The 12,600-nt window shown below is 33.8% G+C and overlaps 1 protein-coding gene across 1 annotated transcript in view; it reads right to left on the bottom strand.

Annotated features, from left to right (window-relative positions):
- The window catches only part of LOC121408872, a 120,577-nt gene that overhangs the window by 62,389 nt on the left and 45,588 nt on the right, over positions 1-12,600 (bottom strand). The window contains exons 26-48 of the mRNA XM_041600560.1: positions 12,431-12,550; positions 12,066-12,185; positions 11,766-11,885; positions 11,428-11,547; positions 11,041-11,160; positions 10,753-10,872; positions 10,079-10,198; positions 9,492-9,611; positions 9,198-9,317; positions 8,899-9,018; positions 8,091-8,210; positions 7,846-7,965; positions 7,555-7,674; positions 7,043-7,162; positions 6,601-6,720; positions 6,020-6,139; positions 5,712-5,831; positions 5,400-5,519; positions 4,995-5,114; positions 4,386-4,505; positions 2,610-2,732; positions 610-723; positions 32-151 (exon numbers count right to left, since the gene is read on the bottom strand). Of these exons, the coding sequence (XP_041456494.1) occupies positions 32-151; positions 610-723; positions 2,610-2,732; positions 4,386-4,505; positions 4,995-5,114; positions 5,400-5,519; positions 5,712-5,831; positions 6,020-6,139; positions 6,601-6,720; positions 7,043-7,162; positions 7,555-7,674; positions 7,846-7,965; positions 8,091-8,210; positions 8,899-9,018; positions 9,198-9,317; positions 9,492-9,611; positions 10,079-10,198; positions 10,753-10,872; positions 11,041-11,160; positions 11,428-11,547; positions 11,766-11,885; positions 12,066-12,185; positions 12,431-12,550 (2,757 nt within the window). The remainder of the gene's footprint in view (positions 1-31; positions 152-609; positions 724-2,609; positions 2,733-4,385; positions 4,506-4,994; positions 5,115-5,399; positions 5,520-5,711; positions 5,832-6,019; positions 6,140-6,600; positions 6,721-7,042; positions 7,163-7,554; positions 7,675-7,845; positions 7,966-8,090; positions 8,211-8,898; positions 9,019-9,197; positions 9,318-9,491; positions 9,612-10,078; positions 10,199-10,752; positions 10,873-11,040; positions 11,161-11,427; positions 11,548-11,765; positions 11,886-12,065; positions 12,186-12,430; positions 12,551-12,600) is intronic.

The raw sequence follows: 12,600 nt of genomic DNA, 5'->3' as shown, positions 1-12,600 counted from the left end.
GTGAGACTAATTGCTACATGACAGATCTTACTTTCAGCTCCGCAGGTGGGACCGGTAAATGGCGCGGGACAGATGCAGGTATACCCAGATCCTGAGCTAGATTCCATGCATGTTGCTCCATTTAAACAAGGGCTTGATGAACAGCTTGGAACTGTCAGAGATACATGGATAGACTATTAAAACGAAGAACATTGCTAACCACAACTGTTGAATATGAATAAAGGATTTAGGTATTAGAGCATGCTGGTAACATGTTGGGATTATATGGGTAAATGTATTGATTACCCAATGGACACTAATGTAAAATTAAAAGCAATACACTCCAGCTTTCGACCTATTCATCCTACCTCAGTGATTTTAATACAAGTAGATACATTACAAAACAACAAATGACGAGTACCATGAAGATGGTTTTAATTAATTTTTATTCTAATTAATGAACCACTGTCAACTTTAAGTTGTGTTGTGGTAATACACCTTTTTTATTTAGAATATATCCATTGTCCTTTTTCATACATTTACTAGAATTTTCTTCTTTAATGTTTGACTATTACTGAAAATTATAATCAAGGGATTTAGGAAATGAAAAACTTATCAAGAATACCATACCTTGTTCTTCACAGTTGTCACCTTGAAAACCATCTTCACAAATGCATCTATATCCCAGTTCAGTATTTATACAGGCAGCACCATTGAGACAGGGCTGAGACGTACAAGCGGGTACTATAAAATCAAATACAAAATAAAAAACATTACTATAAAAATAATTGTCACTGCAGGAACTATCATGTCAAACATTTCAAGTGATTGCATGAGCGACTTTGTCGTGACTAAGCTTATTCTTTATTGGCAGTGTTGTATACCAGAAGCTGCTATTATATGAATTATATTTGATTGCCAAGGGAAGCGTCATTCTCTTTTGCTGAAAGCATATGTAATTTTAAAGCAAGCAATTATCCGATCAGATTTGCTTTGTTTTGTTTATGTTTTCTGCTTTGAAAATAAATTTGTACTCAGGAATTACCGTGGAGGCATTCATCGATAAACCTGTAGATTGAAAAGAATTGTCAAAACTTCATAAACTTGATATTACAAAGTGGGGAATTGAAATAAACTTCTAGCTGGCAGCGAAATAAAGAAGATCTCATAATTATTAATACAAATTTGTTCATATTGAATATGTTTTTTCAAGAAAGTATCTTGTTTATTTGTCATCATGGATTAATTTTAAATAAGATGTAGCCTTCAACGATGTCATATTTTTTAAACTCCCAACAAGTAATCTAGAAACGTTTTAGATGTTTGATAAAAATAATGACTCTACAATTTCAAAATTAAACATTAGATGATAAAGAATTCAAAATAACACTGTCCTAGAATGGCAAATTTAATCAAGAAAAATATCGCACAAAATCGAGTAATGTATTTCCAAACACCCGCCAACACACACACACACACTGAAATATGCTTATATTGCTGCATCAAATACCATGCATAAATACTTATAAAGTGGACATGTGAAACAAAGTTTAGTATTGCAACATTGATATTTACTGTATTATTGCTCTACAGTGCACATCAATAAAAAGTGTACACTTTGAAATGGTCCTGGTATCTAAAATTAACATTCTGGGGATGATATTTTTACATATATTCTTGGACTTCGGTCTCTTCTATTATTGCCCGAATATTATGCTTGAGTGAGCACCGCCCTTCTTTGAAGAGTTTGCAGAAATTATCTTGCACAAAATTGCTGACTTTTCATTCAAAGAATAAGGAAATAAAACGAATTCACCATTGTTCATTATCATGTCATTGCATTTTTATGCATGAAAGTAAAAATGACACATTTCAACTTGTTTGAACAACTTTACTGCCTGATTAAAAGTTTGACCCTTGGCAAATAAAACCTTACGATTGTTTGTGATAGCCAGATCCAAGGGGAATAGGATTAAACACATAAAAGCAAAAAAATAATTACAAACATCTCAAGTATATTCTTGAATACGTTTTTGTTTATGGATAAGGGATTCACATTTCGTATGCATTACCCACTTTCCAAGTAATGGCGATAATTAGAAAAGGGAAACAAAAGAATAACAAGAAACAATAGAGCCTATTTCATGCGTTTCAAAGCAACATGTAAAGCAGATTTGTCACAATAGTCTATATGTATGTAGGGCAGTGGGGCTGGTGGATTGTGTTGGACAAGAAACAGGCTAGAAATGAGATATATAAATTGAAATCAATCGTTTGAAATAAAACGCATGTGCTGTTTATGATTTACATCCACTTTCTTCCATCTAATTCAAATTCGTGTGTCATTTTCCATAAAAAGAGGTGCCCACTAAAGCAGATAAATTCATTCACATTCACACTTATGCAAAATGTTTTTAACAAACTCAGGGTGCATTTTTTATTTCATAGTATTTTTTCAAAGTAAAAAACTATTTGATATATGCACTGTATTACAGGAAGACCATGCTTCCTTTTACAAGTGTGGACAGTATCAAATAATACTGCGTAATAAATACACCGATTAAAATGATTAGGATAATTTATTAGGATAGAGTCATATGAATCATATACTACCCAAAATGAAGCCCTACCTCTCATATCACAATGGGTTCCATAATAACCCATAGCACAGAGACAGAAGTAACTATCACCGCTTTCAGATTCAAAACAGACTGCACCATTCAAGCAGGGGTAGGATTCGCATGGAGTAGGAGCTGTGTGCAGGCAGGGAATTATGGGTAATAATTGCAAGGTGATGATAAAGATGGTAATACACAGAGAAGTAATGTGAAAATATAGAGAAACCATGAAGAAAATGATAGTTTAGCATTCACAATCGAACAAAGAGAATCCAATATTTAGTTTTCATGAAAATATTATCAGGCTTTACTTTGAGGCCAACTTAGTAGAAACTAATTTGATTTCCAAATTATTTTCACAAAATGGAAATCCCCTGTGTGACATATATAGAACCAACATTTTTATATTCTTTGGTTTGGGTTTTTTCATCACCAATGTTACTCATTGGGTCCTAAAGCGAGCATCTATAATATGCTAATAGAAGTTTAAAAATGTATAATTGAATGAACAAGGAAGGTTTTATAAATTTTTATTTATTGAAATGCAATTAGTGATAAACCAACAATATTGGATTCCCTTGCTATAAAAAAAGAAAATTTGTGTCTCCTTTGTAAAATAAATTCAACAAGTGTGGAATGACAATAAAAAATAAATAAAAACAATTTCAAATGAATAGATAAAGCTGATACACTAGTAATTCAAAACCACTACCACAATAGAACTGATAAGAATAGAATTGATAATTGACAAGAAAGTCTGAATTCAGATTTTAGTCTGAAAAGAGCCATCCCTACATTAACAATGCAGACACACATATAGGGTTGCTGTGTATGAAAATAAATGAAAACAAATCTTCTATATTAACATTTTCAATGAAATAGATTTGTGAGATACCAGTGATGAAATCTATGTTGAAAAAAAAAGGGAAAATGAAATAGAGGTTTAAGTGATTATAAATGTAATCATTCCAACACATTGAGCCTTGAATAAGATTAGTATCTTTCCTATACAATGACCAGATTTGCTGATCTGATTTTTAATCGCATACTAGGATAATCCATTGAAATAAGACTTCCAAAGGTAGAAAGAGAAAAGGAAGTTTCAAGAAAAAAGAAAGAATGTATGTTACTGAATCACTCCATTTGGTCCGCAGTTAGGTTTAATAAAACCTGGAATTGTTCGAGAATCAATGCAAGTGGTGTCATTCAAACAATGAACAGTAATACACAAAAACTAAACAGGGATACGGAGAGGACATGAGACATGCATCTGTTAAAAAAAATCAGTGTGATGAAAATGCATACTAACGAAAATTACTTCTCACAATAGATAATTGAGTAAAACGAACATGTACATGATTACAATATGTTATATGAAGGTAGAGCAATCATTATTAGTACATGGAATAGAGATATAAGACACAATATAAGATATTAGTCACATACACGACAAGAAACCAGCTCAGGCGGCTAATTGGTAGGGGTTGCATCTTATAGGGATTTTACACAAAACATTCAGCACTGAGCAGTGGAAATTAAATTGAACTCAATGACTAAATGACAAATATGATATACTCAAAAATTATTTTATTACCGTTGAAATAACCGACCCATTCCTTCGCATGAAGGATAATGGTAAGGTTATTTTCGTACTAGTAGCATATTATTAACAGCGTTTAGCGCTACAGAATGAATATTTCATGAATATCACAGTGGCCAAAGTATTTTAACAGCTAATATACAAATACCTAAAATCCCTCATTGTCTTTTTCAGAATGATGGGCTTACCTGGTGTTTCACAATTTGTTCCAGTAAATCCTGATGGGCACTGACAAAAATATCCACTTCCGGCCCCAAATTCCATACAAGTTGCTCCATTCAGACAGGGGTTTGAGGAACATCTAAGAACTTTGCAAAGAACATAATGTAAATGGCAAGTTTTGATACCCTCATTATGACAAATGGAACTCTTAAATTTAAACAATTTTAATATCTCTGAAATCTAACAAAACGTATAAAACTTTCTAACTAAATAGATAGATTCAATGATATTCTGAAGTATTTTTTACGTGAACTTTGAAATTTATTATTCTTTTCAATTACAGAATAATGCAACAAAATCAATCTTGGTGTCCATGAAACAAGGATTTTCATGTAAATCATATTCAAAATTTCAATATTCTTATGACATTAATTTCTGCATGTTTGCATGACTAAACAATCAAACGCTTTAAGGTGTCGTTTCGAATGACTAAAAACTATACAAAATGGAATATCTTTCTTTGTGGATTTCAGTAAAATGAGTGATAAATGAACGTCTCGTTTAGAGCTAGAAATTAAATGAAAAGCACAACTCGAAAAGTTAAAACGAACTCTGCACGGTGGTTCATCACATACTTTCAAGTTCACAGTTGGTCCCAGTATAACCTGATGGGCACTGGCAGATGTAACCATTTCCAGGTCCAGCTTCAATACATGTTGCATCATTGAGACAAGGATTTGAAGAGCAGGCAAGGACTATGAAAACAAGAATTAAAAGTGTCAATCAGACTTTGTATGTGGCATCTAAATAGATTCCTATCGAGGCTAAATTTTGCCAGCCTTCAGACATATACATGTGTTAGTCCATGAAAGAGTGTTTTCTCCATCGACCGATCGTTGTGAAACTCCTGACCCTGACCCCATTCTTGGTATCTACACAAGTTATAATACTTTCTAGAAATTAAAATTTGAATAGACTTAATATGATAAAGGATCTTAATTCTACTATTATAGTATCTCACATAACACATTTTCACTTACTTTCTTCTTCACAATTTGTACCAGTATAACCAGCTGGGCACTGACAGATGTAACCATTACCAGCTCCAGCCTCGAAACATGAAGCTCCGTTCAGACATGGGTTCGAAGAACAGGCGAGTACTAGGGTGGAAATTGTAGATGCAATTTTTTTATAATAATTATAAAGGGATGGTGCCTGGTCGAGTGTGGCACACACATATAAATACAATTTCAGCAGAGCAGTTTCTAATGAAATACCATTCTTCTGGATATCTTTTAACAGCTTATTAAACGGGTTATGTTTTAGAATAGAAGAAAAATGTGTTTTCCTACCTTCTGTTTCGCAATTTGTTCCAGTATAACCAGCTGGGCACTGACAGATGTAACCATTACCAGCTCCAGCCTCGAAACAAGAAGCTCCGTTCAGACATGGGTTTGAAGAACAGGCGAGTACTAAGATGGAAATTGTAAAAAGCAAATTTTAATAATCATAAAGCAATGCTGCTCGTTAAAGAATGGTACACACATAAACATACAATGCAAGAATAACCAATGCTAATCAAATACTATTTTTCTCGATATCTCTTTAAACATGTTAAATGGGTGATTTTTAGAAAAATAAGAAAGATATGTGTATTCACCATCCGTTTCGCAATTTGTTCCAGTATAACCAGATGGGCACTGACAGATGTAACCATTACCAGCTCCAGCCTCGAAACATGAAGCTCCATTCAAGCAGGGGCTTGAAGAACACGCTAATACTGAAAAAGGGGATAACGTTGATTCAAATACAGTACTGATGTTTTTATTTTATCATGGAACAATTTCTCTGAACAAAACAATCATCAATATACCTGGATATTCAAGGAAGAAAATCGTACTATTCAACCTAATCAAACTCGGACGAGATTGATAAGGGAAATGTAAAAGTCCTAACAAAGGGACAAATGTTTCATATTTTGAATGCTTTTTTTTAATGCTAATCCATTGTTCGTTCTAAAAAAATATATATATGCTTAAAAACAATTATGTGCAATTCTATCATTGGCAATCATCATGAAAGCTACATTTATTCAAGTGTTTCTGTCTATCTGCTAAATGAAAGATAAAATAGATGAAGTTTGAAGGAAGTTAATGTAAAAAAAATGTTTAAGTAATGAAAGCAAACCTTTTCTTATAAAAATTATCTTAAAATATCACGTTTCCTGCAAATAGCACTTACCTTCGGTTTCGCAATTTGTTCCAGTATAACCAGCTGGGCACTCACAGATGTAACCATTACCAGCTCCAGCCTCGAAACATGAAGCTCCATTCATGCAGGGATTTGAAGAACATGCCAGTACTATCAATGAAAAGAAGTTTTACATTTACAATTGTTATAAGCAAATTCAACACAATTGTTCTATGATGATGTACATGATATCATAATCTCGTAAAATACTAAAAGTGCAACAATATTTATAATAATTCCCTAGTATTAGGATCACACATCGTTAAGCCCTAACCAAAGATCATTTGAGCATTAACAATGAAACTTATTCATGTGATATAAAAAGAACCATCATCTTTATTATATTACGATTCTCTATCTCATTATCAACACATAGAGTGTGAAGAGATTACAGTCTTAAATTGTGTAATGAAAAAAAATAGTGTTAACTTACACTCTGTAGCACAGTTTGTTCCACCAAAGCCGACTGGGCACTGACAAAAGTAACCATTGCCAGCCCCGGCTTCCATACAAGTTGCTCCATTAAGACATGGACTTGAAGAACAGGCAAACACTGTCAGAAAAAGAAAACCATATTAGGGCGGTGTGATTGAATATCCAACATACGTCTGGTTATCTACTAGCCAAAGTACCATAATTTATAGAAGAAAAACAGTTAACTTCTGATGCGAAATCTTATCAACCAGAAAAGCAGCTGACTTGAAGAACTGGTCAGACACCCGTTTCATTAGATACTTCTAATTATGATTGGTTTGATATTGTGATATTGAACTAAAGCAACAAGTGTTCATTGGCCAATTAAAAAACTGTTTCCATGATAGCTACCGTAACATAATATTTACTAAAATTTCAAATCTTTACAAGACGATTCCCAGGAGAATATAATGAAAGGATTACATTGGAAGAGAGAACTGCATTAGATTGCTACGAAATACCTGAACATACCTTCTGTTTCGCAGTTTGTTCCAGTATAACCCGTTGGGCACTGACAGATGTAGCCATTACCAGCTCCAGCTTCGAAACATGATGCTCCATTTATACATGGATTTGAAGAACAGGCGGGTACTAGGATGAAATTTGTAGATGAAAATTTTGAGAATTATAAAGGGATGCTGACTGTTCACAGATTTGGTACACATTTATAAATACATCTCAGTAGCAGTTTCTTCTGGATATTTTTAAATAGCTCTTTAAACATGTGATGTTTAGAATATTAAGATGAATGCGTTTACTTACCTTCTGTTTCGCAGTTTGTTCCAGTATAACCAGCTGGGCACTGACAAATGTAACCATTACCAGCTCCAGCCTCGAAACATGAAGCTCCATTTATACATGGATTTGAAGAACAGGCAAGAACTGTCAGAAGAAAAAAGTAATTGCGTGAATATTCAGTCAAAATTCTGAAATATTTTACTGATTTATTTACTGATTTTTAATTTATCCGTATTAAAGAAAGTAACAAATATCCATTTTTGACGTACTTTCTGATTCACAGTTTGTTCCGGAGAAACCTGCCGGGCACTGGCAGATGTAACCATTCCCAGCTCCTGCTTCTAAACAAGTTGCCCCATTTTGACATGGACTTGACGAACAGGCAAGGACTGTAAGAAAGAAAAAGATACAGAGAATATAGTGTTTTCGTGAAATTGAAATAAGGATCAACAATTTCTGGCGAAAGCAGGTGTGGAAAGTCATAACTGTGGAACGTCTTTTCAAATGAGTCACGACAAAGAGAATATTTGAAAAAAAAGAAAACTAGAATCATCATTCTGCTTCACAAACGGTTTTAGTATATCTAGCTGGGCGCTGACAGATAGAACTGTTGGCAGAAAGAAATATGTGGAACAGGTTTTACATATTTATGATCAATATATCTATACACCCATGCATGTCACATGTAGCGTATACAAATCCAATAATTTTACATCAATTTTATGGATTTTCAATTCAACTCTGTAATCATACACTCGGTTTCACAGATTTGTCCACTAAATCCTTCTGGACATTGGCAAACATATCCATTACTGACCGCGGCTTCTAAACATGTAGCTCCGTTTACACACGGGTCAGAGGAACAGGCTGGTACTGTGTAGGAAAAATATTAACACCAATATCCGATTAGAGCATGGAAATGACCATATCGATTCCCTGAATTGGAAAAATACATGATCCTATAAGACATAAAGTTAATAAATTACATGGAAATTAAAAGCCCAATCAAATCTTGAACAGGCAAGGTCTTTATCCAATATTATTTTCAGTAAAATAAAAAAATATGATCAAACTTACTTTCGGACTCGCAGTTTGTTCCAGTGAATTCTTCTGGACATTGGCAAATGTAGCCATTACCAGCTCCAACCTCGAAACATGAAGCTCCGTTCAGACATGGGCTTGAAGAACAGGCCAGTACTAAGATGGAAATTGTAGATGCAAATTTTAATAACAATAAAACAATGCTGCTCGTTAAAGAAATGATACACACATAAACATACAATGTAAGAGTAGCCGTTTCTAATAAAATTCTATTTTTCTAGATATCTCTTTAAATGGGTGATTTTTAGAAAAATAAGAAAAATGTGTGTATTTACCTTCTGTTTCGCAGTTTGTTCCAGTATAACCAGCAGAGCACTGACAGATATAACCATTACCAGCTCCAGCTTCGAAACATGAAGCTCCATTTATACATGGATTTGAAGAACAGGCGAGTACTAGGATGAAATTTGTAGATGCAAATTTTAATAATAAAGCCATGGTGTTTTGTTCAAATATGGTAAACACATAATAAATACAATTTTAGTATAGCACTTTTTAATAAAATTCCATTCTTCTGGATATGTTTTATCAGCTCTTCAAACGAATTCAAGAAAAGTGTGTTTACATACCTTCTGTTTCGCAATTTGTTCCAGTATAACCAGTTGGGCACTGACATATGTAACCATTACCAGCTCCAGCTTCGAAACATGATGCTCCATTCATACATGGGCTTGAAGAACAGGCCAGTACTAAGATGGAAATTTTAAATGCAAATTTTAATAACCATATAACCATAAAGCAATGCTGCTCGTTAAAGAATGGTACACACATAAACATACAATGTAAGAATAGACAATGCTAATCAAATGCTATTTTTCTAATGGGAGATTTTTAGCAAAATAAGAAGAATGTGTATATTCATCTTCCGTTTCGCAATTTGTTCCAGTAAAACCAGCTGGGCACTGACAAATGTAGCCATTACCAGCTCCAGCTTCGAAACATGAAGCTCCATTTATACATGGATTTGAAGAACAGGCGAGTACTAGGATGAAATTTGTAGATGCAAATTTTAATAATAAAGCCATGGTGTTTTGTTCAAATATGGTAAACACATAATAAATACAATTTTAGTATAGCACTTTTTAATAAAATTCCATTCTTCTGGATATGTTTTATCAGCTCTTCAAACGAATTCAAGAAAAGTGTGTTTACATACCTTCTGTTTCGCAATTTGTTCCAGTATAACCAGTTGGGCACTGACATATGTAACCATTACCAGCTCCAGCTTCGAAACATGATGCTCCATTCATACATGGGCTTGAAGAACAGGCCAGTACTAAGATGGAAATTTTAAATGCAAATTTTAATAACCATATAACCATGAAGCAATGCTGCTTGTTAAAGAATTGTACACACATAAACATACAATGTAAGAATAGACAATGCTAATCAAATGCTATTTTTTTCTAATGGGAGATTTTTAGCAAAATAAGAAGAATGTGTATATTCATCTTCCGTTTCGCAATTTGTTCCAGTAAAACCAGCTGGGCTTACCAGCTCCAGCCTCGAAACATGTAGCTCTATTTATACATGGATTTGAAGAACAGGCGAGTATTAATAAAGGAAGAAATATGTTAATGCACATTTTGATAGAAAATATAAAGTGACGATGCTAGTTTACTTAGGTAGATGCACAATATATCAGGGCCATCAAGGACAGTAGTTTGTTAACTGATGAGGCTGGCCTGATTAAATAAAACTGAAAATAATTGTAATAAAATATAAATATATATATCATCTCTCTTTGACAATATCCGTTTAATTCAACACTATTCACGTTTTGGTGGGTTTTGAAAACAAGCAAAATTCAACAAAAGTGTGTTTTATTACCTTCTGTTTCGCAGTTTGTTCCAGTATAACCAGCAGGGCATTGGCAAATGTAGCCATTACCAGCTCCAGCCTCGAAACAAGAAGCTCCGTTCAGACATGGGCTTGACGAACAGGCGAACACTAAGATGGAAATTGTAAATGCAAATTTTAATACCCATAAAGCAATGCTGCTCGTTAAAGAATGGTACACACATAAACATACAATTTAAGAATAGCCAATGCTAATCACATACTATTTTTTTTCTAATGGGAGATTTTTAGCAAAAGAAGAAGAATGTGTATATTCACCTTCTGTTTCGCAATTTGTTCCAGTAAAACCAGCTGGGCACTGACAAATGTAGCCATTACCAGCTCCAGCCTCGAAACACGAAGCTCCGTTCAGACATGGGCTTGAAGAACAGGCGAGTACTAATAAAGGAAGAAATATATGTTAATGCACATTTTGGTAGAAAAATATAAAGTGACGATGCTAGTTTACTTAGGTAGATGCACAATATATCTATCATCTCTTATGACAATAAAGATAATGTAGATATATAATTTGTAGTCATATACAACATTATTGCATGTTGAATTTCTTTATCTTAAAGATTACTATTCGTTTAATTCAACACTATCTATTCACGTTTTGGTGGGATTTGAAAACTAGCAAAATTCAACAAAATTGTGTTTTACCTTCTGTTTCGCAATTTGTTCCAGTATAACCAGATGGGCACTGACAGATGTAACCATTACCAGCTCCAGCCTCGAAACAAGAAGCTCCGTTCAGACATGGGCTTGAAGAACAGGAGAAAACTAATGGCAAAAAAGAAAATTAATGAATTAGATTGGACATATCAACAAATATGCAAAGAACTATTTTGATGTTGGAAAAGAGGCCACAATGGTAAAAATAGATATATCACCAGATTTTCAAATTAAATTCGAATCGTTCTTGCACATTCGAATGCAGTGAAGGCAAAGTTCCTCACGTTTATAATTGGTCAAAAAGAAAAAAAAAATCTTATTTTTACCTTCTGTTTCGCAGTTTGTTCCAGTATAACCAGCAGGACATTGGCAAACGTAGCCATTACCAGCTCCAGCCTCGAAACAAGAAGCTCCATTTATACACGGATTTGAAGAACAGGCGAGTACTAAAATGGAAAATGTAGGTGCAAATTTTGATAATCATGAAGCAATGATGCTCGTTAAAGAATGGTACACACATAAAAATACAACGTAAGAATAGCCGTTTCTAATCAAATACTATTATTCTGGATATCTTCTTAAATGGGTGATGTTTAGAAAAATAAGAAAAAAATGTGTTTATTTACCTTCTGTTTCGCAGTTTATTCCAGTATAACTGGTTGGGCACTGACAGATGTAGCCATTACCAGCTCCAGCCTCGAAACACGAAGCTCCGTTCAGACATGGGCTTGAAGAACAGGCGAGTACTAATAAAGGAAGAAATATGTTAAAGCACATTTTGATAGAAAATATAAAGTGACGATGCTAGTTTACTTAGGTAGATCCACAATATATCTATCATCTCTTATGACAATAAAGATAATGTAGATATATAATTTGTAGTCATATTTCTTTATCTTTAAGATTACTATTCGTTTAATTCAACACTATGTATTCACGATTTGGTGGGATTTGAAAACTAGCAAAATTCAACAAAATTGTGTTTTCTTACCTTCTGTTTCGCAATTTGTTCCAGTATAACCAGCTGGGCACTGACATATGTAACCATTACCAGCTCCAGCCTCGAAACATGAAGCTCCGTTCAGACATGGGTTTGAAGAACAGGAGAAAACTAATGACAAAAAAGACAATTTATGAATTAGATTGGACATATCAACAAAT

Source organism: Lytechinus variegatus, chromosome 2 (genome assembly GCF_018143015.1).
Source record: "Lytechinus variegatus isolate NC3 chromosome 2, Lvar_3.0, whole genome shotgun sequence".
NCBI classification, from domain to species: domain Eukaryota; kingdom Metazoa; phylum Echinodermata; class Echinoidea; order Temnopleuroida; family Toxopneustidae; genus Lytechinus; species Lytechinus variegatus.
Note: the sequence above shows the minus strand (reverse complement) of the source record. Positions and strands in the feature narration are given on the sequence as shown.